At 44.5% G+C, this 25,681-nt stretch overlaps 1 protein-coding gene across 1 annotated transcript in view; it reads right to left on the bottom strand.

Moving 5' to 3' along the window:
* The window catches only part of ADGRE1 (adhesion G protein-coupled receptor E1), a 68,192-nt gene that overhangs the window by 20,793 nt on the left and 21,718 nt on the right, over positions 1-25,681 (bottom strand). The window contains 12 exon segments of the mRNA XM_032303254.1: positions 2,559-2,642; positions 4,054-4,142; positions 5,286-5,423; positions 5,509-5,649; positions 7,899-8,048; positions 10,172-10,319; positions 11,685-11,796; positions 17,863-18,052; positions 20,180-20,272; positions 20,275-20,325; positions 21,455-21,574; positions 21,691-21,752. Of these exon segments, the coding sequence (XP_032159145.1) occupies positions 2,559-2,642; positions 4,054-4,142; positions 5,286-5,423; positions 5,509-5,649; positions 7,899-8,048; positions 10,172-10,319; positions 11,685-11,796; positions 17,863-18,052; positions 20,180-20,272; positions 20,275-20,325; positions 21,455-21,574; positions 21,691-21,752 (1,378 nt within the window).

Here is a 25,681-nt window from a genome sequence, read left to right as displayed (position 1 = left end):
AACTTTTTTTTTTAAGATTTTATTTATTTATTTGACAGACAAAGATCACAAGCAGGCAGAGAGGCAGGCAGAGAGACAGAGAGAAGGAAGCAGGCTCCCTGCCAAGCAGAGAGTCCAATGGGGGACTCAATCCCAGGACCCTGAGATCATGACCTGAGCTGAAGACAGAGGCTTAATCCACTGAGCCACCCAGGTGCCCCTGGGAAACGGTTTTGAAAGGGTTTGGAACAATTCAACATGTTAGAGAAGCTAACTGATTAACCACATGATTTCACTGCCCAAAGCGATTAGATGTGTGATAAATGTGTATTCAGTATGAACACTGTAAGAGAACACAGCTGTTGATAAATGGTTCTGAACATTTAAAAAAATCTGAATTAGTACATTTATACATTTGATTTATGTATTTATGTATTTGATACATTGGATATATGAATCCTTTGAAAGCATATAACTTTGCCTTTTAAGTTAGTAAATCTTTCTCATTAGGCATTTGAAATTTGGAGGGAAATAAGAATATTCGTAAGCATAGTATAAAATGAAGGGAACAGGGACACCTGGGTGGCTCAGTGGGTTAAAGCCTCTGCCTTCAGCTCAGGTCATGATCCCAGGGTCCTAGGATTGAGCCCCACATTGGGCTCTCTGCTCAGCAGGGAGCCTGCTTCCCCCCTCCCTCTGCCTGCCTCTCTGCCTTCTTGTGATCTCTCTCTGTCAAATAAATAAATAAGATCTTTAAAAAATAAATAAAATGGAGGGAACCTAAATAAATTTGTAAAAAATGATTCATCTATGGAAATTTAATCTGAAAACCCTATGAATGAATGTACACGTGATGAATAAATATGTTTTACCAATAAATCAATAATTTATTATTAATTAATTTAAATAATTTATTATTATTTAAAATTTAAAATCAAATTACAAATGCAAGTATTATTCTGATTTTGGTACAAAACCAACCAAATTTATTGATAAACTAACAACAGCTTTGAGTCCAACCTGAAGTCTTAAAAAAAACTAGGTTTTAAAACCTACCATTGTAATGGCCAAGTAATCCCATCTCTAGGTATTTACCCCGGAGAAATGAAAAATCAGGGACACACACTGCCTCCACCGGACAGACACACAGACATACAAACTGTGTGTGAATGTTTACAGCAGTTCTCCTGATTATTGCCCAAAGCTGAGGTGGGGTCAGGGGAAAGAGGAGATGTTGGTCTCGTGGAAACAGCTCAGATGTCCTTCCCAGATGAATGGATAAACCATGGTACCTCCAAAAAGCAGGCTAGTACTCGGCCATAAAAAGAAATGAAGCACCCATGTGTGCTTCACTGGGTATGAACCTTGAAAATGTTACACTCAGAGTAAGAAGCCAGACACAAAAGACCACATCTTGTAGGACTCCTTTTTTACAACATACCCAGAACAGGTACGTCTACGAAGTCAGAACCAGACTGGTGGTTGCCAGGGGCTGGGGGAGGGAGGGATGAAGACCAGCTGATTTGGGGTACAAGTTTCCTTTTGGGGGGATGGAGGTGGTGGTTACACAATGCTGTGACTACAGATGATGTCACGAACAGTTATACAAAAATAAGAATTGGAGAAAAAAAAAAAAGAATTGGAACTATTGATCAAAACCTTGATGAACCTCAAAGGCATTATGCTGAGTGATAGAAGCCACATCCTGGGGCACCTGGGTGGTTCGGAAAATGAGACGCCTGCCTTCAGCTCAGGTCATGATCCAGGGGCCTGGAATCAAGCCTCACCGGGGCCTCCCTGCTCAGTGGGGAGCCTGCTTCTCCCTGTCCCTCTGCTTCTTCCTCTCCTTCTGGCTCTCTCCCCTGCTCATGCTCTCTCTCTCTCTCTCTCTGTCTCTCTCCCTCCCCAAATAAATAAATAAATAAATAAAGAGGGAGGGAGAGAGACAGAAAGAAAGAAAGTAAGAAAGAAAGAGGGAGGAAGGGGCCACACCCCGTATGATTCCATTTATATACTATTCTTGAAAAGACAAGACTCTCACGACAGAGATTTACTGGGGCTGGTGGTGGAGGAAGGATCTGACAATCAAGGGGAAGCCCCTGGGGGTGCCTGGGTGACTCAGTCGCTAAGCGTCTGTCTCCTGCTCAGGTCATGATCCCAGGGTCCTAGGATCCAGCCGCATTGGGCTCCCTGCTCAGCAGGAAACCTGCTTCTCCCTCTCCCACTCCGCCTGTGTGCATTCCCTCTCTTGCTGTCTCTCTCTCTCTGTGTCAAATAAATAAAAATAAAATCTAAAAAAAAGGGGGGGGGCAGGGGAAGCCCCAGGGAGAGTTTGGGAAGGAAAAGGAACTGCTCCATATTCTGATGGTGGTGGTGATTACACAGATCCATTTACGTAATAAAATTCATAAAACTGGACAGAGAAGGGCAACCTGATTGCATGCTACATTTTAAAACCTTATAACTGTAATAAATTACAGGATAACTTGGCCCATTAATTATAAAGAGGACTTTCTGTACCCCATGTGTCCCCTATGATGTCTGAAGCTCAAACCTGATTACGAAGACTTTCTTGTTACCTTCAGAGAGACCTCGGCTGTCCTGTTTTCACAGGCATCGTCCAGAACACTGAAGGTGGCATTCATTAATGTGCAGAAGGAACCCTGGGCCCCAGAGGAAGAGCACGAGTGAGCACTGACCCGTCGATGCCCCAGCATGCGAAGCACCCAGTGGCCACCCAGTCCACCATAAGGATGGTCCTAAACTCCTAAGGTGTCAGGAGGCTCTAGAATTCTCAGGAAAACAGAAACTCACCATTTGAGCAGAATTGGAGCCACGGAAGCTTTCTCTTCAATGAATAAAAGAAACAAATGCAAAGAAACAGCAAAACTACTTGGGGGGGTCAAAGATGGGGGAATGTATGGAAAAAAAAAATCCAGTGGTCCAAATCGATTATGATTCAGCCACAAAGAGGAATAAAGCATTGACACCTGCTACAATGTGGATGAGCCTTGGGAACATCATACTCAGTGAGAGAAGCCATGCACACACCAAAAACCATGTACTGTGTGATTACATTTGTATGAAATATGCAGAATAGAACAACGGATGGACACAGAGAGCATATCAGTGTCTACCAGGGGCCAGTTCCTCCAGGGGGCACTGGAGGACAATGTTGTTAGGGATACAGTTTCCTTTGAGGGGATGAAAATGTTTGAGGGCTAGAAGTGATGATTGCACACCATTGTAGTATATTAATTGCACTGCAACAAAATTTATGATGTACTCTATGCTGGCTAGATGAACACATAATTTTTTTTTAAATAAAAAATAAAGTGTTAGAATGGTGACGTTTTAGGTGCATCTCACCACACTCTTTTCAAAAAACAACAGCAATGGTCCCGAGTGCATGGGAATTCCCAAGCTAATTTACAAGCTTGTCTTGAAAATTGTGACATCAGTTCCTTAAAATGCTTGTGGAGGCTTGAGTTTCTGGAACAACTTTGTTGGAGAATCAGGACACCCAAATTCCTCTTTGCCTGGCCCAGGGGCTGTGCATCACCCCCCGACATCCTAACCACACAGCACCAGTACCCTCACTGGTAATGAGACTCCAACATCCTTTCTTCTTTTAGTGAAGGAACCCCCAAGTTTTAGATAGGCCAATGTCCTCCCTTCTCAGCTTTCCTTGAAGCCAGATATAAACAGAAGTGATACTGGGTTATACTGTTAAAGAGAAGAACTATACCTTTCACTTTGCCCTCCCCGCTGCCCACCAGCTGGAATGCAGATGTGATGGCAGGGGCTGGAGCAGCCATCTTGGGCCACAGAGTGGGAGGCTTGTATTGCTGATGGCAGAGCATTTAAGGAGCCATCCCATCAACTCTCCACAGCTGACACTCAGATTGTTTACAAGGAAAGAAATAAACGGTTATACAATTTAGGTCACCATTATTTTGGCCTTTGTTAAAACTGCGAAACAACATCCCACCTGAGTGGCTTCTAGGGACCTTCTAGGAACTTCTAGAAGTTCTTTTAGGAAACTCAAGAGCTAGGAACCTTAAAAATACTTACATGTTCAGGCTCCACTGCTGCTCCCACTTGGCAGAGCTGGACTTGTTCATTGTTGGGTATCACATCTTCTTTACACTTGAAGGGGATCCCTAGGAAGAAAACAAAAGCAAACAAGTTAAAACTCAACCACAGCACACTATGATTAAAAGACAAGTCTGATTTAATGATCCTCTGCTTCAAATCCATCCATTACCAGATTATATGACAGCCACACATTGAAACATAAGGGACACTGAAAAGCAGGAGACTGAGTGGAAAGAGCAGGTTGGCAAAGACCACCCAGCGCATGAGGCCATTTTTTATAATACTGCAAAGCAAACAAAACTAAGGGACATATTGTTGAGAAGTGCATACATGGGAGGCATTTTTTTTCAAGTAGGGGAATTATAAACACAAATTTCCAAATAGTCCCTTCTGGGAGGACTAAGGGAGCTCTAATGGGGGAAGGAGCATGTAGAAAACACAATGGCACTGATGATATTCTAGCTTTCATGTTGGCGAGGACCTTGAATGTATTCCTTTTACTATTATACTTCATTGCCTCCAGGTAAGATGCCTCTATTTTTAATGTACCAAGTCATGCACAATTTCAAAAAATTTAAACCATTCACTTCCCTATTGTTTTCAGGAGGAAAAAAAAATCTCCGAAATTCCTCACGTGGCTCACCAGTTCCTGCAGGATCTGACCTCTGCCCATGTCCTCAGGTGCACCTAATGCCATTTCCCCTGGTCCTGACTCTATGTTAGCCTCAAGGCCTTTGCACATGCCATAACTGTCACACTGAGCTCTCCACTCTTCATCTAGATAATTCCTACCCTTCCATCAAACTTCAATTTAAATGTTACTTGCCCAGAGTATATCAAATCTCATTACTCATTCTGAATCATACTATGATTTTTGGGGGAGTCACACTCATTGTTCTTATTAAATAATAATGTGTGAACTCTCTACTTCTTTCCCTAGACTATAAACTACATGAAGGCAAATATCATGTCCATCACATCCAGGACTGAATCATCAATGACTAGTGCAGGGGCTGTTTGACTAATAGATGTTCCAAGAATAATTTATTGAATGAGTAAATTAATCAATGAGTGAATTAATACCTTGGAAAAGAGAGAATTGTAGATGAGGTAAAGGTAAGAGAAAGATCCAGAGTTTGAGTAGGTTAAGGATTTTGCAGCCAAACCAAGACATATTCCATTGCCAAGAGCTACAAAGAGATGATTACTTCTGCAGCCGAAGTTCAAGGAGCCTTCAGGATTGGGTTGAAAGCCTCCAATGCAGCTACAGCTGTAGGAGCCCAAGGCATTGGTGCAGACAGAATTAGGGCCACATGGTGATGGACCTTGGGAGCATTCATCAATATCTGCAAAGAACTTGAGAATATCAAACAACCCAGAAGAACCAGGAGATACTTCTTTCCAGGGATGTTCAGCAAATCCTCTTCTCACCTCTACAATGGATTCCTTGTTCTGTGAAGCTCAGCTTTCCATTACTTGGTGCAAAGCCAGGAGAGCAGGTGCAAAAGTAGCTCCCAGGCGTGTTGGTGCACGTTGCGTTGGAAGGGCACATATGGAGGCACTCATCAGCATCTATAGCATAGAGAATGGGCATGAGGCAGAGTTGGCTAGTGATCCTACAAAAGCCATACTTCCAATGCATAGAGTTATCCCTAAAAAATGGTAGCCCAAGCAAGCACTACATTTCCCAGAACCCTCTGTGTCTAGGTGGGGCCATGTGATCAGTTTTCATGTTTAGAATAAGAGCAGATAGGACATTTGTCACTTCCGGGCCAAGGTGGTTGAAAAGCATGTGTGCTTTCTCTCTTTCCCACCACTGGCTGAAACAGAGATTCCAAAGCCAAAAGTGATATGAGAACCAACAGATGCAAGGAAATGGTGTGGAGAAAAGCTGACCACTGGCCAGGTATGTCTATATTGGGTAGTAAGAAATTTCTGTTAGTGTTAAGCTGGTGATTCTCAGCTGAGGGCAGTGTGTCCCCTCTACCCCTGCTAGGGGACATTGGGCATTGTCTGGAGATATCTTTGGTTGTCGTGACTGGGTAGGGGGTGATGTGGTAGGTAGAAGCCACAGATACTGCCAAACATCCTGCACTTCCCAAGACCGCCTCCCACCACAAAGAACTATCTAGCCCAAAACGTTAGTAGCACCAGAATTGAGGTATCCTGGCCTACCATATAGTGTCTCGCCAGGTCACTGTGGCACTGTGGAGTTACCTCTCCCTCTGGAGGTTTCTGAGCCATAGGGATATATGCAATAGAATGTCCCGGGAATAAATAAGCAGGAGGAAGGTAAGGACAACAGTTTTCATATTCCTCTGTCAATTCACAAAACAGGAGGAATAAATACGCAAAATCCATTAGTAGCCTGTGCAAGTACACGGTGTGTTATACCAGGCATTACCATGGAGCATTGGGAGAAGTCCTTATGATATGAGTAGACTCATTTGGAGATCTCAAAGGACAGGAGAACGACCCAGAGGTGGAAGGTCCAGGGAAGTGGTTTTCCTCTTGATGTCACAGAAAATATCTCTAACCAAAGAGTGCCCTTCTTTTAATAGGGGTCTCCCCACTGACAGACACATTTAAGTGTCTGCTAGGTGAACACTCATCAGAAATAGCACATATGGGGGGCCCCTGGGTGGCTCAGTTGGTTAAGTGTCTGCCTTCGGCTCAGGTCATGATCCCAGGGTCTTGGGATCGAGCCCCACATCTCGCTCCAGGCTTAGCAGGGAGCCTGCTTCTCCCTCTGCCTCTCCCCTCCACTTGTACTCTCTCTCTTTCTCTCAAGTGAAGAGAATCTTTTTTAAAAAAGGAAACAGTGCCCACAGCAACTCCATATGCAACTAATCAATCATTGAACACTACGTCAAAAACTAATGATGTGCTATATGTTGGCTAACTGAACATCATCATCATCGTCGTCATCATCAGAAATAGCCCTTAAAAAAATAGCACAAGTGAAATTTACATTTTGCATATGGAGCTGGACTAGCTGTGTGGTTTTCAAAACTGTTTTGGCTGAGGAACCCTTCCTTCATGCAAAATGAAAACTACTGAGTAGGTAAAGCAATTAGGAGCAGTGATAGTCTGAGTGTCAAGGGGTCTTTCAAGAGAAGACGCCTAGCAGCCTGGAATGCTGTACCAGTTTCTCTCTACGGTCCCTCTCAGATTTGCCTCTCTGTTGCTCTCCCTCTATCAATGTCTGCAGCTGCTGAAGATGAGTGAATGAAAAGAAGAACATTTTTAAGGAAAAGAAGCACATTATTGCCCTGGGAAGGGGGGGAAGTTCAAAGAACATAAGACATGTTCCTTCGTAGAGCAGATCCTCCAAAGACAGCCGCCATCAGTGCCTCCATTTCCTGTGTGCAGGTCTTGTTCCCCCAGCGAGATGGGGAGTTATTTTCCCCTTCAATGGCATCTAGCATGGCCACGGGATGTTGGCCAGGAGAACGTGGCAGGAGAAACATTCTGGGACTTCCAAGCCCAGGTCTTACAAGATCCCAGTTTCTGCTTCCTTCCCCTTGCAGCTTCCCTTCTTGAAAACCAGCTGCCATGCTCTGAGGAAGCCCAAGAATCCACGAGGATGGGCCCACGAGGGAAACTCAGGGGCCCAGCTGAGCTCCCAGCCAGACACCAGCACCAACTATTAGCCACGTAAGTGAGTCCATTTTGGACCTGGCCTCCATCCTAGTGATGCAGAAAGACCATTTTTCAGTCCACAGGATCACGAGCAAGCACAGACCCTTGTTTGTAAGCCATACTTTTCAAGGTGATCCGCTATCAGCAGAAAGATTTCCCAGCATGCCTGGGAGCATTACCTACACATCTGAAATCCTCCACATTCTCAGGGGTCCAAACAGCAGGTGAAAAGAACCCAGGCAGACAGGAGCAATTGTATTTTCCCAGGGTGTTGATACAGATGGAATCCAGGCCGCAAAGAGTTGAGTTCCTGGCGCATTCGTCCACATCTAGGCGGAAAACCAGTCTAAGTCAAAAGAATGAAGGATGCCTAGGGCCTGGCAGAGCACAACCCCACCCAGACCCGAGCCAGTGAAGCTCCTGGGCTCTGCTCACACCCTCCCAAACTCTGCTGAAAGGAAGGGCAAAGAGGCAGGTCTGTGACTCACACAGCCTCCTGACGAGGCTCTCTGCGGCATGGAATAAAAATCCAAACTCCTCCTCAGAACACAGGAGACCCCAAGAGTCTGGTCTCACCGAACCTCACCAAGCTTATCTTGCTTGTCTAATCCCCTCATAATTCCTGACTCGGATTCACTGGTTACCTGTAGGTTCATGAAGGCTTATTCTCTGCTCCCTCAGCCTGGAACTCACTGGCCTCATTCTTTCTTTCATAAATCTCAATTCCTTTCCAAGGAATCACCATGTTATCAATAACAGTGATTAAGAAGTGTCTGAGTGGGGGATGGAGGGCACAGAGAGCCTGGGCTCAAAGCCTGGCTCTGTCCCTATAGTCTGTGTGTTACTGGGAGCTGTCCACCAAATTTTTCACCACCCTGCACACTGAATTCATATGTTAAAGCCCTAACACTCTGTGGTGTTTGGACATGGGGCCTTTGCAAGATGATGAGGTTAAGAGGAGATCTTAAGATGGGATCGATGCCCTTCAAAGAGGAGGAAGAGACACCAGAGCTCACTGAGGATGCAGCATGAAGGCGGTCATCCAGAAGCCAGGAAGAAAGCCCTCTCTGACCTACCAAGATCTCAGACTTCCAGCCTCCAGAAGAGAGAGAAAATAAAACTCAGTTGTTGAAACTGCCCCATCGGCGGCATTTTGTTCCGGCAGCCCAGAGCTGACTAATGTGTGGTCAAGATAATTCACCTCTGTGCATCTCAGCACCATCATCTGTCAGATGGGGACAGAGACAATACTCGCCCCACTGGGTTGTTTGGAGCATTAAATAAGGTGATGTCTGGGAAAGCCTCAGAAAAGAGCCCGGAGGATAGCAAGTCTGAGCTAAATATTTGCTAACTAAAATAAAAAATTAACTGGTGACATGTTGAGATTTTTGTGACAGGTGCCGAGGGAGATCCTACATGCACCTGCTCAGAAAATGCTGCCGGCAGCCCCCGTGAGGTGCACACCAACATTATTTCCGTTTTCCAGATAAGGAAACTGAGGCTTCACGGTTATTGCATAGCCTGTGAAAGGCACACCCAGGATGTAAAATCGGGCTCTGTCTGGTTCGGGACTTGTTAGAGGACCGCTTCCCAGGCTGTCTTGAGTCAGAGTCTGGGAACTTGGGGGTTAAGTCGATGCCGGCCCTAGACAAGCCCCCTCCCTGGGTTGCTGGAGGTGGCAGCCTCACATGAAGGCAGAATAGCATCATGGTTAGAGCACAGTCACACTTGGCAGCATTCAGATCCGGACTCCCCTGCTTCCTATCTATGTGACTGTGGGAGAGCTGTTCCAGCACAATGGAGGTTCAGTTTCCTCATCTGTAAAATGGGTATAAAATATACTGATACCATCAGGTTGTTGGGAAGACAGCGAGCACTTGAGTGGAAAAGCACAACACCTTGGCTGGGATTCTGACTCCCGGCCTCCGTACCTGCTGTTTCCTCCTCCTGGAACAGCCTTCCCCAGATACCCAATATCTCACTCCCTCACACCCTCACATTTTTCCTCAAATATCAACTTCTCAGCATAGCCGTTCCTTACCACCCTATTCGATGTAGACCCCCATCCTCAGCACTCCCTGTCCACTTTCCTGTCTTCTTTATCTCCTTAAACTATTCCTGGCACACTCTATGTTCATGATTTCTATTGCTATCTATCTCTCCCAACGCTGGATGATGAGTTCCAGGAGAGCAAATAATTTTGCCTCTGCTGGTCACTGCTGTATCCACCATCCCTAGAATAGTGCCCAGCATACAGAAGGTGCTCATGAAATATTTCCTGATGAGTTCTAGAGTAAATGAATGGAGGAAGGAAGGAAGGAGTGATTATTTGCTTCAGCTTAGCAGAGGAGAGCTTTGAGCTCAGCCCAGACTCATTCAGACCTTTTCCCTACCGGGCCTGTCTTGGCCAATGGACTTGGATCTTGTTCCCCAACAGATCTCTCCCACCTACCTTCACATGTCTCTCCTGGGCCCTGGATGTTCCTGTTGCCACTGCTAGATTCAAACCCTAGGTTGCAGACACAAGAGTAGCTTCCAGGACTGTTGTGGCCAAGTCGCATGCTCTGGGCAAATTCCGGGATCAGCACATTCATCCACATCTGATCAGTGGAAATGAAAACCCAAGTCAAAGTGGATAAAGAAATGAGAACAGGAGTCTGAAAACACACTTGCCGTGCATGTTCTCCCCTTCCCCCTCTTCTCCCTTGCAGTTAGGCATGGCCGTGAGAATAAATCCTGGCCCAATGTATGTAAGAGGAGAGTGGTAAATAGCTCCCAAGTGTAGTGACCATAGACATGGCCGTCCTTCTTTACTCTCCCCATGGCTACACCATGGGGTGCAGATGGTGCCATGCAATGTGACTTATTGCCACTTCTCTTTAAGATGTGGAGCTTGTGTCCCCACTCCTTGAATCTAGCTGGCCTTTGACTTCCGCTGGCCAAAAGAGTGCAGCAGAAGTGATTTGGTGCCAGTTCCATATGTAGGCTTCTAGAGAAGTTCTTTGCTTCTGCTCATTCTTTGGGATCCTTGCTTCCTCCATATGAACAAGCACTAGACTTGCTTAACAAGAATGAGAGACAAAGCAGAAGAAAGATGGAACATCCCAGATCATCCCCCTGGCATGCGTGGCAGCCCAGCTGAGATGAGCAAAACTGGCCCTCAGCTGACCACAGATACATAAGAAGCCCAACAGAGACCCAAGAAACTGACCAGCAGAGCCCAACCTAAACTTCCAATGCACAGAATAGAAAGCTAAATAGATGGTGTTCATTTCTAGCCACTGGCTTTCAGAGTGATTTGTTACTCAGCTATAGCTAACTGCTACAAGTGGATCAGAAAAATCAGAGAGGACTTCAAATATCTCTCAGTCCTAGCCAAGGGGATGTGATAAGGGCTTGATCACTCCATGCCTTGATTGATGGGGTCACCCTGCCTCCACATGAGCATGGAGAACAGTAGTACTGCACCACACTCAGGAAGACAGAGCCCTTGCATCTCATGAGAGCATTCTGGCTACAGTTTAGAGAATGGATTCGAAGGACAAGACTGGAGGAAGGGAAAGCCCAAGTGAGGCGGCCGGTAAAATAGCAGGGAATCCCAGACTGAGGACAGGGAAGAGTGGAGAGATTTAAGACATATTTAACAGGTAAATTCCCCAAGATATGATGACTGATTTAATATGGAGGTGTGGGGAGGAGGATGTCTAGAGTACAACAGGTTCTCTATACCTTCACAGGTGGAGTTGTGAGAGAGGAATCCACTCTGGCAGCTGCAATCGTAGCTTCCCAAGGAGTTGACACACTCCGCATGCTCTGGGCAGATGCCACTGGAGAGGCACTCGTTGATGTCTGAGGAGCAGTAGAGGAGAGTGAGCAGACTGAAAATGGTGTGTCTAATGTGAGTGACACATGTATCCAACTCAAGTGATCACTGTTCACCAAAGACCCATGCCCGAGAGCATTGCTTGCGCAGGAGAAATGACCTGGATATCCTGGGATCCAGTCATTTCCAGTGGGAGAAGAGAAACTGGGGAAGCAGCTGCACTTGTACCTCCACAGAAGGTCTCTGCAGACTGACTTGTAGCAGATTGTATTTTCAAAGATGGCAGAAATTGTGTCTTCCATGTCATATGCCCTTCATGCCATGTGAATTTGTATTTCTTCCAGAAAGCAGTGGGGCCTTTATTCCCTCCCCTTGGATCTAAGCATGCTGTGACCATAAGAGTGGTGATTCTAAGTCATAAAGACACCATGCATTCCCTCCTTTCTCTCTTGGAACTTGACCACCATACTGTGAGGAAGCCCAAGCAGCCATGAAAAAAGCAGCTCACATGGTGAAGAACCAAGATCCCCAGCCCACAGCCCTGGTGCAGCAGCCAGCTGGAGGCCAGCACTAGCTACCAGCCATGTGAGTGTGCTCTCTTTAAAGTGGATCCTCTAGCCCCCACTGGAGCCAACTCAACTGACACTCCATAGAACAGAGACACACTCACTAAACTTAACCCAGATGACAGATGCATTCATGAACAAAATAAATGGTTGCCCTTATTTTCATGTTCTAAATTTGCAGATGTTCTGCTACCTAGCAGTAGATTGAAAAATAACAATTTAGAACACATAGGTGGCTCAGTCAGTTAAGCGGCTGCCTTTGCCTCAGGTCATGATCCCAGGGTCCTGGGATGGAGCCCCACATCTGGCTCCAGGCTTAGCAGGGAGCCCGCTTCTCCCTCTGCCTCTCCCCTCCACCTGTCCTCTCTCTGTCTCTCAAATAAATAAAATCTTTTTTAAGAAAGGAAATAGTGCCACAGCAACTCCATGTGCAACTAATGAATCGTTGAACACTACATTAAAAACTAATGATGTGCTATATATTGGCTAACTGAACATCATCATCATCATCATCATCATCATCATCAGAAATGGCCTTTAAAATATAGCACAAGTGGGGGCACCTGGGAGGCTCAGTGGGTTAAAGCCTCTGCCTTCGGCTCAGGTCATGATCCCGGGGTTTTGGGATCGAGCCCCACGTAAGGCTCTCTGCTCAGCGGGGAGCCTCCTTCTTCCTCTCTCTCTCTCTGCCTGCCTCTCTGCCTACTTGTGACCTCTGTCTGTGAAATAAATAAATAAAATCTTAAAAAAAAATAGCACAAGTGGAATTTACATTTTGCATATGGAGCTGGACTAGCTGTGTGGTTTTCGAAACTGTTTTTGGCTGAGGAACCCTTCCTTCATGCACAGTGAAAACTACTGAGTAGGTAAAACAATTAGGAGCATCTTCTTTGCCGATTTGGATGCCTTTAATTTCCTTTTGTTGTCTGATTGCTGAGGCTAGGACCTCTAGTACTATGTTGAATAGCAGTGGTGATAATGGACATCCCTGCCGTGTTCCTGACCTTAGCGGAAAAGCTTTCAGGTTTTCTCCATTGAGAATGATATTTGCGGTGGGTTTTTCATAGATGGCTTTGATGATATTGAGGTATGTGCCCTCTATCCCTACACTTTGAAGAGTTTTGATCAGGAAGGGATGCTGTACTTTATCAAATGCTTTTTCAGCATCTATTGAGAGTATCATATGGTTCTTGTTCTTTCTTTTATTGATGTGTTGTATCACATTGACTGATTTGCGGATGTTGAACCAACCTTGCAGCCCTGGAATAAATCCCACTTGGTCGTGGTGAATAATCTTTTTAATGTACTGTTGAATCCTATTGGCTAGTATTTTGTTGAGTATTTTCGCATCTGTGTTCATCAAGGATATCGGTCTATAGCTCTCTTTTTTGGTGGGATCCTTGTCTGGTTTTAGGATCAAGGTGATGCTGGCCTCATAAAATGAGTTTGGAAGTTTTCCTTCCATTTCTATTTTTTGGAACAGTTTCAGGAGAATAGGAATTAGTTCTTCTTTAAATGTTTGGTAGAATTCCCCCGGGAAGCCGTCTGGCCCTGGGCTTTTGTTTGTTTGGAGATTTTTAATGACTGTTTCAATCTCCTTACTGGTTATGGGTCTGTTCAGGCTTTCTATTTCTTCCTGGTTCAGTTGTGGTAGTTTATATGTTTCTAGGAATGCATCCATTTCTTCCAGATTGTCAAATTTGTTGGCGTAGAGTTGCTCATAGTATGTTCTTATAATAGTTTGTATTTCTTTGGTGTTAGTTGTGATCTCTCCTCTTTCATTCATGATTTTATTTATTTGGGTCCTTTCTCTTTTCTTTTTGATGAGTCGGGCCAGGGGTTTATCAATTTTATTAATTCTTTCAAAGAACCAGCTCCTAGTTTCGTTGATTTGTTCTATTGTTTTTTTGGTTTCTATTTCATTGATTTCTGCTCTGATCTTTATGATTTCTCTTCTCCTGCTGGGCTTAGGGTTTCTTTCTTGTTCTTTCTCCAGCTCCTTTAAGTGTAGGGTTAGGTTGTGTACCTGAGACCTTTCTTGTTTCTTGAGAAAGGCTTGTACCGCTATATATTTTCCTCTCAGGACTGCCTTTGTTGTGTCCCACAGATTTTGAACCGTTGTATTTTCATTATCATTTGTTTCCATGATTTTTTTCAATTCTTCTTTAATTTCCCGGTTGACCCATTCATTCTTTAGAAGGATGCTGTTTAGTCTCCATGTATTTGGGTTCTTTCCAAACTTCCTTTTGTGGTTGAGTTCTAGCTTTAGAGCATTGTGGTCTGAAAATATGCAGGGAATGATCCCAATCTTTTGATACCGGTTGAGTCCTGATTTAGGACCGAGGATGTGATCTATTCTGGAGAATGTTCCATGTGCACTAGAGAAGAATGTGTATTCTGTTGCTTTGGGATGAAATATTCTGAATATATCTGTGATGTCCATCTGGTCCAGTGTGTCGTTTAAGGCCTTTATTTCCTTTCTGATCTTTTGCTTGGATGATCTGTCCATTTCAGTGAGGGGAGTGTTAAAGTCCCCTACTATTATTGTATTATTGTTGATGTGTTTCTTTGATTTTGTTATTAATTGGTTTATATAGTTGGCTGCTCCCACGTTGGGGGCATAGATATTTAAAATTGAAGTCAAATTATCACTCTTCGCAGATGATATGATACTATATGTGGAAAACCCAAAAGACTCCACTCCAAAACTGCTAGAACTTATACAGGAATTCAGTAAAGTGTCAGGATATAAAATCAATGCACAGAAATCAGTTGCATTTCTCTACACCAACAGCAAGACAGAAGAAAGAGAAATTAAGGAGTCAATCCCGTTTACAATTGCACCCAAAACCATAAGATACCTAGGAATAAACCTAACCAAAGAGACACAGAATCTATACTCAGAAAACTATAAAGTACTCATGAAAGAAATTGAGGAAGACACAAAGAAATGGAAAAATGTTCCATGCTCCTGGATTGGAAGAATAAATATTGTGAAAATGTCTATGCTACCTAAAGCAATCTACACATTTAATGCAATTCCTATCAAAGTACCATCCATCTTTTTCAAAGAAATGGAACAAATAATGCTAAAATTTATATGGAACCAGAAAAGACCTCGAATAGCCAAAGGGATATTGAAAAAGAAAGCCAACGTTGGTGGCATCACAATTCCGGACTTCAAGCTCTATTACAAAGCTGTCGTCATCAAGACAGCATGGTACTGGCACAAAAACAGACACATAGATCAATGGAACAGAATAGAGAGCCCAGAAATAGACCCTCAACACTATGGTCAACTAATCTTCGACAAAGCAGGAAAGAATGTCCAATGGCAAAAAGACAGCCTCTTCAATAAATGGTGCTGGGAAAATTGGACAGCCACATGCAGAAAAATGAAATTGGACCATTTCCTTACACCACACACAAAAATAGACTCAAAATGGATGAAGGACCTCAATGTGCGAAAGGAATCCATCAAAATCCTTGAGGAGAACACGGGCAGCAACCTCTTTGACCTCAACCGCAGCAACATCTTCCTAGGAACAACGCAAAAGGCAAGGGAAGCAAGGGCAAAAATGAACTATTGGGATTTCATCAAGATCAAAAGCTTTTGCACAGCAAAGGAAACAGTTAACAAAATCAAAAGACAACTGACAGAATGGGAGAAGATATTTGCAAATGACATATCAGATAAAGGACTAGTGTCCAGAATCTATAAAGAACTTAGCAAACTCAACACCCAAAGAACAAATAATCCAATCAAGAAATGGGCAGAGGACATGAACAGACATTTCTGCAAAGAAGACATCCAGATGGCCAACAGACACATGAAAAAGTGCTCCATATCACTCGGCATCAGGGAAATACAAATCAAAACCACAATGAGATATCACCTCACACCAGTCAGAATGGCTAAAATAAACAAGTCAGGAAATGACAGATGCTGGCGAGGATGCGGAGAAAGGGGAACCCTCCTACACTGTTGGTGGGAATGCAAGCTGGTGCAGCCACTCTGGAAAACAGCATGGAGGTTCCTCAAAATGTTGAAAATAGAACTGCCCTATGACCCAGCAATTGCACTATTGGGTATTTACCCTAAAGATACAAACGTAGTGATCCAAAGGGGCACATGCACCCGAATGTTTATAGCAGCAATGTCCACAATAGCCAAACTATGGAAAGAACCTAGATGTCCATCAACAGATGAATGGATCAAGAAGATGTGGTATATATACACAATGGAATACTATGCAGCCATCAAAAGAAATGAAATCTTGCCATTTGCGACAACATGGATGGAACTAGAGCGTATCATGCTTAGCGAAATAAGTCAAGCAGAGAAAGACAACTATCATATGATCTCCCTGATATGAGGAAGTGGTGATGCAACATGGGGGCTTAAGTGGGTAGGAGAAGAATCAATGAAACAAGATGGGATTGGGAGGGAGACAAACCATAAGTGACTTTTAATCTCACAAAACAAACTGAGGGTTGCTGGGGGGAGGGGGTTTGGGAGAAGGGGGTGGGATTATGGACATTGGGGAGGGTATGTGCTTTGGTGAGTGCTGTGAAGTGTGTCAACCTGGTGATTCACAGACCTGTACCCCTGGGGATAGAGTATTATGCCTCCATCAGAAAGGATGAATACCCAACTTTTGTAGCAACATGGACGGGACTGGAAGAGATTATGCTGAGTGAAATAAGTCAAGCAGAGAGAGTCAACTATCATATGGTTTCACTTATTTGTGGAGCATAACAAATAGCATGGAGGACATGGGGACTTAGAGTGGAGAAGGGAGTTGGGGGAAATTGGAAGGGGAGGTGAACCATGAGAGACTATGGACTCTGAAAAACAATCTGAGGGTTTTGAAGGGACGGGGGGTGGGAGGTTGGGGTACCAGGTGGTGGGTATTATAGAGGGCACGGATTGCATGGAGCACGGGGTGTGGTGCAAAAATAATGAATACTGTTATGCTGGAAATAAAAATAAATAAAAAAAAACAAACAAAAACAAAAAAATAAAATAAAATTTAAAAAAAAAAAAAAAACAATTAGGAGCAGTGATAGTCTGAGTGTCAAGGGGTCCTGAGAAGAAGCCTAGCAGCCTGGAATGCTGTACCAGTTTCTCTCTACGGTCCCTCTCAGATTTGCCTCTCTGTTGCTCTCCCTCTATCAACGTCAGCAGCTGGTGAAGATCAGTGAATGAAAAGAACATTTTTAATGAAAAGAAGCACATTATTGCCCTGGGAAGGGGGGAAGCTCAAAGAACATAAGACATGTTCCTTAGTAGAGGAGATCCTCCAAAGACGACCGCCATCGGTGTCACTGTTTCCTGTGTGCAGGCCTTGTTCCCCCAGAGAGATGGGGAGTTAATTTCCCCTTCCTTGGCATCTAGCCTGGTCCCAGGACGTTGGTCAGGAGAACGTGGCAGAAGCAACATTCTGGGACTTCCAAGCCCAGGTCTTACAAGATCCCAGTTTCTGCTTCCTTCCCCTTGCAGCTTCCCTTCTTGAAAACCAGCTGCCATGCTCTGAGGAAGCCCAAGAATCCACGAGGATGGGCCCACGAGGGAAACTCAGGGGCCCAGTTGAGCTCCCAGCCAGATACCAGCACCAGCTACTAGCCATGTAAGGGAGTCCATTTTGGACCTGGCCTCCATCCTAGTGATGCAGAAAGACCATTTTTCAGTCCACAGGATCACGAGCAAGCACAGACCCTTGTTTGTAAGCCATACTTTTCAAGGTGATCCGCTATCGGCGGAAAGATTTCCCGGCATGCCTGGGAGCATTACCTACACATCTGAAATCCTCCACATTCTCAGGGGTCCAAACAGCAGGTGAAAAGAACCCAGGCAGACAGGAGCAATTGTATTTTCCCAGGGTGTTGATACAGATGGAATCCAGGCCGCAAAGAGTTGAGTTCCTGGCGCATTCGTCCACATCTAGGCGGAAAACCAGTCTAAGTCAAAAGAATGAAGGATGCCTAGGGCCTGGCAGAGCACAACCCCACCCAGACCCGAGCCAGTGAAGCTCCTGGGCTCTGCTCACACCCTCCCAAACTCTGCTGAAAGGAAGGGCAAAGAGGCAGGTCTGTGACTCACACAGCCTCCTGACGAGGCTCTCTGCGGCATGGAATAAAAATCCAAACTCCTCCTCAGAACACAGGAGACCCCAAGAGTCTGGTCTCACCGAACCTCACCAAGCTTATCTTGCTTGTCTAATCCCCTCATAATTCCTGACTCGGATTCACTGGTTACCTGTAGGTTCATGAAGGCTTATTCTCTGCTCCCTCAGCCTGGAACTCACTGGCCTCATTCTTTCTTTCATAAATCTCAATTCCTTTCCAAGGAATCACCATGTTATCAATAACAGTGATTAAGAAGTGTCTGAGTGGGGGATGGAGGGCACAGAGAGCCTGGGCTCAAAGCCTGGCTCTGTCCCTATAGTCTGTGTGTTACTGGGAGCTGTCCACCAAATTTTTCACCACCCTGCACACTGAATTCATATGTTAAAGCCCTAACACTCTGTGGTGTTTGGACATGGGGCCTTTGCAAGATGATGAGGTTAAGAGGAGATCTTAAGATGGGATCGATGCCCTTCAAAGAGGAGGAAGAGACACCAGAGCTCACTGAGGATGCAGCATGAAGGCGGTCATCCAGAAGCCAGGAAGAAAGCCCTCTCTGACCTACCAAGATCTCAGACTTCCAGCCTCCAGAAGAGAGAGAAAATAAAACTCAGTTGTTGAAACTGCCCCATCGGCGGCATTTTGTTCCGGCAGCCCAGAGCTGACTAATGTGTGGTCAAGATAATTCACCTCTGTGCATCTCAGCACCATCATCTGTCAGATGGGGACAGGGACAATACTCGCCCCACTGGGTTGTTTGGAGCATTAAATAAGGTGATGTCTGGGAAAGCCTCAGAAAAGAGCCCGGAGAATAGAAAGTCTGAGCTAAATATTTGCTAACTAAAATAAAAAATTAACTGGTGACATGTTGAGATTTTTGTGACAGGTGCCGAGGGAGATCCTACATGCACCTGCTCAGAAAATGCTGCCGGCAGCCCCCGTGAGGTGCACACCAACATTATTTCCGTTTTCCAGATAAGGAAACTGAGGCTTCACGGTTATTGCATAGCCTGTGAAAGGCACACCCAGGATGTAAAATCGGGCTCTGTCTGGTTCGGGACTTGTTAGAGGACCGCTTCCCAGGCTGTCTTGAGTCAGAGTCTGGGAACTTGGGGGTTAAGTCGATGCCGGCCCTAGACAAGCCCCCTCCCTGGGTTGCTGGAGGTGGCAGCCTCACATGAAGGCAGAATAGCATCATGGTTAGAGCACAGTCACACTTGGCAGCATTCAGATCCGGACTCCCCTGCTTCCTATCTATGTGACTGTGGGAGAGCTGTTCCAGCACAATGGAGGTTCAGTTTCCTCATCTGTAAAATGGGTATAAAATATACTGATACCATCAGGTTGTTGGGAAGACAGCAAGCACTTGAGTGGAAAAGCACAACACCTTGGCTGGGATTCTGACTCCCGGCCTCCATACCTGCTGTTTCCTCCTCCTGGAACAGCCTTCCCCAGATACCCAATATCTCACTCCCTCACACCCTCACATTTTTCCTCAAATATCAACTTCTCAGCATAGCCGTTCCTTACCACCCTATTCGATGTAGACCCCCATCCTCAGCACTCCCTGTCCACTTTCCTGTCTCCTTTATCTCCTTAAACTATTCCTGGCACACTCTATGTTCATGATTTCTATTGCTATCTATCTCTCCCAACGCTGGATGATGAGTTCCAGGAGAGCAAATAATTTTGCCTCTGCTGGTCACTGCTGTATCCACCATCCCTAGAATACTGCCCAGCATACAGAAGGTGCTCATGAAATATTTCCTGATGAGTGAAAGAGTAAATGAATGAATGAAGGAAGGAAGGAAGGAGTGATTATTTGCTTCAGCTTAGCAGAGGAGAGCTTTGAGCTCAGCCCAGACTCATTCAGACCTTTTCCCTACCGGGCCTGTCTTGGCCAATGGACTTGGATCTTGTTCCCCAACAGATCTCTCCCACCTACCTTCACATGTCTCTCCTGGGCCCTGGATGTTCCTGTTGCCACTGCTAGATTCAAACCCTAGGTTGTAGACACAAGAGTAGCTTCCAGGACTGTGTGGCAAGTTGCATGCTCTGGGCAAATTCCGGGATCAGCAAATTCATCCACATCTGATCAGTGGAAATGAAAACCCAAGTCAAAGTGGATAAAGAAATGAGAACAGGAGTCTGAAAACACACTTGCCGTGCATGTTCTCCCCTTCCCCCTCTTCTCCCTTGCAGTTAGGCATGGCAGTGAGAATAAATCCTGGCCCAATGTATGTAAGAGGAGAGTGGTAAATAGCTCCCAAGTGTAGTGACCATAGACATGGCCGTCCTTCTTTACTCTCCCCATGGCTATACCATGGGGTGCAGATGGTGCCATGCAATGTGACTTATTGCCACTTCTCTTTAAGATGTGGAGCTTGTGTCCCCACTCCTTGAATCTAGCTGGCCTTTGACTTCCGCTGGCCAAAAGAGTGCAGCAGAAGTGATTTGGTGCCAGTTCCATATGTAGGCTTCTAGAGAAGTTCTTTGCTTCTGCTCATTCTTTGGGATCCTTGCTTCCTCCATATGAACAAGCACTAGACTTGCTTAACAAGAATGAGAGACAAAGCAGAAGAAAGATGGAACATCCCAGATCATCCCCCTGGCATGCGTGGCAGCCCAGCTGAGATGAGCAAAACTGGCCCTCAGCTGACCACAGATACATAAGAAGCCCAACAGAGACCCAAGAAACTGACCAGCAGAGCCCAACCTAAACTTCCAATGCACAGAATAGAAAGCTAAATAGATGGTGTTCATTTCTAGCCACTGGCTTTCAGAGTGATTTGTTACTCAGCTATAGCTAACTGCTACAAGTGGATCAGAAAAATCAGAGAGGACTTCAAATATCTCTCAGTCCTAGCCAAGGGGATGTGATAAGGGCTTGATCACTCCGTGCCTTGATTGATGGGGTCACCCTGCCTCCACATGAGCATGGAGAACAGTAGTACTGCACCACACTCAGGAAGACAGAGCCCTTGCATCTCATGAGAGCATTCTGGCTACAGTTTAGAGAATGGATTCGAAGGACAAGACTGGAGGAAGGGAAAGCCCAAGTGAGGCGGCTGGTAAAATAGCAGGGAATCCCAGACTGAGGACAGGGAAGAGTGGAGAGATTTAAGACATATTTAACAGGTAAATTCCCCAAGATATGATGACTGATTTAATATGGAGGTGTGGGGAGGAGGATGTCTAGAGTACAACAGGTTCTCTATACCTTCACAGGTGGAGTTGTGAGAGAGGAATCCACTCTGGCAGCTGCAATCGTAGCTTCCCAAGGAGTTGACACACTCCGCATGCTCTGGGCAGATGCCACTGGAGAGGCACTCGTTGATGTCTGAGGAGCAGTAGAGGAGAGTGAGCAGACCGAAAATGGTGTGTCTAATGTGAGTGACACATGTATCCAACTCAAGTGATCACTGTTCACCAAAGACCCATGCCCGAGAGCATTGCTTGCGCAGGAGAAATGACCTGGATATCCTGGGATCCAGTCATTTCCAGTGGGAGAAGAGAAACTGGGGAAGCAGCTGCACTTGTACCTCCACAGAAGGTCTCTGCAGACTGACTTGTAGCAGATTGTATTTTCAAAGATGGCAGAAATTGTGTCTTCCATGTCATATGCCCTTCATGCCATGTGAATTTGTATTTCTTCCAGAAAGCAGTGGGGCCTTTATTCCCTCCCCTTGGATCTAAGCATGCTGTGACCATAAGAGTGGTGATTCTAAGTCATAAAGACACCATGCATTCCCTCCTTTCTCTCTTGGAACTTGACCACCATACTGTGAGGAAGCCCAAGCAGCCATGAAAAAAGCAGCTCACATGGTGAAGAACCAAGATCCCCAGCCCACAGCCCTGGTGCAGCAGCCAGCTGGAGGCCAGCACTAGCTACCAGCCATGTGAGTGTGCTCTCTTTAAAGTGGATCCTCTAGCCCCCACTGGAGCCAACTCAACTGACACTCCATAGAACAGAGACACACTCACTAAACTTAACCCAGATGACAGATGCATTCATGAACAAAATAAATGGTTGCCCTTATTTTCATGTTCTAAATTTGCAGATGTTCTGCTACCTAGCAGTAGATTGAAAAATAACAATTTAGAACACATAGGTGGCTCAGTCAGTTAAGCGGCTGCCTTTGCCTCAGGTCATGATCCCAGGGTCCTGGGATGGAGCCCCACATCTGGCTCCAGGCTTAGCAGGGAGCCCGCTTCTCCCTCTGCCTCTCCCCTCCACCTGTCCTCTCTCTGTCTCTCAAATAAATAAAATCTTTTTTAAGAAAGGAAATAGTGCCACAGCAACTCCATGTGCAACTAATGAATCGTTGAACACTACATTAAAAACTAATGATGTGCTATATATTGGCTAACTGAACATCATCATCATCATCATCATCATCATCATCAGAAATGGCCTTTAAAATATAGCACAAGTGGGGGCACCTGGGAGGCTCAGTGGGTTAAAGCCTCTGCCTTCGGCTCAGGTCATGATCCCGGGGTTTTGGGATCGAGCCCCACGTAAGGCTCTCTGCTCAGCGGGGAGCCTCCTTCTTCCTCTCTCTCTCTCTGCCTGCCTCTCTGCCTACTTGTGACCTCTGTCTGTGAAATAAATAAATAAAATCTTAAAAAAAAATAGCACAAGTGGAATTTACATTTTGCATATGGAGCTGGACTAGCTGTGTGGTTTTCGAAACTGTTTTTGGCTGAGGAACCCTTCCTTCATGCACAGTGAAAACTACTGAGTAGGTAAAACAATTAGGAGCATCTTCTTTGCCGATTTGGATGCCTTTAATTTCCTTTTGTTGTCTGATTGCTGAGGCTAGGACCTCTAGTACTATGTTGAATAGCAGTGGTGATAATGGACATCCCTGCCGTGTTCCTGACCTTAGCGGAAAAGCTTTCAGGTTTTCTCCATTGAGAATGATATTTGCGGTGGGTTTTTCATAGATGGCTTTGATGATATTGAGGTATGTGCCCTCTATCCCTACACTTTGAAGAGTTTTGATCAGGAAGGGATGCTGTACTTTATCAAATGCTTTTTCAGCATCTATTGAGAGTATCATATGGTTCTTGTTCTTTCTTTTATTGATGTGTTGTATCACATTGACTGATTTGCGGATGTTGAACCAACCTTGCAGCCCTGGAATAAATCCCACTTGGTCGTGGTGAATAATCTTTTTAATGTACTGTTGAATCCTATTGGCTAGTATTTTGTTGAGTATTTTCGCATCTGTGTTCATCAAGGATATCGGTCTATAGCTCTCTTTTTTGGTGGGATCCTTGTCTGGTTTTAGGATCAAGGTGATGCTGGCCTCATAAAATGAGTTTGGAAGTTTTCCTTCCATTTCTATTTTTTGGAACAGTTTCAGGAGAATAGGAATTAGTTCTTCTTTAAATGTTTGGTAGAATTCCCCCGGGAAGCCGTCTGGCCCTGGGCTTTTGTTTGTTTGGAGATTTTTAATGACTGTTTCAATCTCCTTACTGGTTATGGGTCTGTTCAGGCTTTCTATTTCTTCCTGGTTCAGTTGTGGTAGTTTATATGTTTCTAGGAATGCATCCATTTCTTCCAGATTGTCAAATTTGTTGGCGTAGAGTTGCTCATAGTATGTTCTTATAATAGTTTGTATTTCTTTGGTGTTAGTTGTGATCTCTCCTCTTTCATTCATGATTTTATTTATTTGGGTCCTTTCTCTTTTCTTTTTGATGAGTCGGGCCAGGGGTTTATCAATTTTATTAATTCTTTCAAAGAACCAGCTCCTAGTTTCGTTGATTTGTTCTATTGTTTTTTTGGTTTCTATTTCATTGATTTCTGCTCTGATCTTTATGATTTCTCTTCTCCTGCTGGGCTTAGGGTTTCTTTCTTGTTCTTTCTCCAGCTCCTTTAAGTGTAGGGTTAGGTTGTGTACCTGAGACCTTTCTTGTTTCTTGAGAAAGGCTTGTACCGCTATATATTTTCCTCTCAGGACTGCCTTTGTTGTGTCCCACAGATTTTGAACCGTTGTATTTTCATTATCATTTGTTTCCATGATTTTTTTCAATTCTTCTTTAATTTCTCGGTTGACCCATTCATTCTTTAGAAGGATGCTGTTTAGTCTCCATGTATTTGGGTTCTTTCCAAACTTCCTTTTGTGGTTGAGTTCTAGCTTTAGAGCATTGTGGTCTGAAAATATGCAGGGAATGATCCCAATCTTTTGATACCGGTTGAGTCCTGATTTAGGACCGAGGATGTGATCTATTCTGGAGAATGTTCCATGTGCACTAGAGAAGAATGTGTATTCTGTTGCTTTGGGATGAAATATTCTGAATATATCTGTGATGTCCATCTGGTCCAGTGTGTCGTTTAAGGCCTTTATTTCCTTTCTGATCTTTTGCTTGGATGATCTGTCCATTTCAGTGAGGGGAGTGTTAAAGTCCCCTACTATTATTGTATTATTGTTGATGTGTTTCTTTGATTTTGTTATTAATTGGTTTATATAGTTGGCTGCTCCCACGTTGGGGGCATAGATATTTAAAATTGAAGTCAAATTATCACTCTTCGCAGATGATATGATACTATATGTGGAAAACCCAAAAGACTCCACTCCAAAACTGCTAGAACTTATACAGGAATTCAGTAAAGTGTCAGGATATAAAATCAATGCACAGAAATCAGTTGCATTTCTCTACACCAACAGCAAGACAGAAGAAAGAGAAATTAAGGAGTCAATCCCGTTTACAATTGCACCCAAAACCATAAGATACCTAGGAATAAACCTAACCAAAGAGACACAGAATCTATACTCAGAAAACTATAAAGTACTCATGAAAGAAATTGAGGAAGACACAAAGAAATGGAAAAATGTTCCATGCTCCTGGATTGGAAGAATAAATATTGTGAAAATGTCTATGCTACCTAAAGCAATCTACACATTTAATGCAATTCCTATCAAAGTACCATCCATCTTTTTCAAAGAAATGGAACAAATAATGCTAAAATTTATATGGAACCAGAAAAGACCTCGAATAGCCAAAGGGATATTGAAAAAGAAAGCCAACGTTGGTGGCATCACAATTCCGGACTTCAAGCTCTATTACAAAGCTGTCGTCATCAAGACAGCATGGTACTGGCACAAAAACAGACACATAGATCAATGGAACAGAATAGAGAGCCCAGAAATAGACCCTCAACACTATGGTCAACTAATCTTCGACAAAGCAGGAAAGAATGTCCAATGGCAAAAAGACAGCCTCTTCAATAAATGGTGCTGGGAAAATTGGACAGCCACATGCAGAAAAATGAAATTGGACCATTTCCTTACACCACACACAAAAATAGACTCAAAATGGATGAAGGACCTCAATGTGCGAAAGGAATCCATCAAAATCCTTGAGGAGAACACGGGCAGCAACCTCTTTGACCTCAACCGCAGCAACATCTTCCTAGGAACAACGCAAAAGGCAAGGGAAG

The sequence above is a fragment of the Mustela erminea genome, chromosome 1 (assembly GCF_009829155.1).
Source record: "Mustela erminea isolate mMusErm1 chromosome 1, mMusErm1.Pri, whole genome shotgun sequence".
NCBI classification, from domain to species: Eukaryota; Metazoa; Chordata; class Mammalia; order Carnivora; family Mustelidae; genus Mustela; species Mustela erminea.
This window is presented reverse-complemented; position numbering and strand designations above follow the sequence as displayed.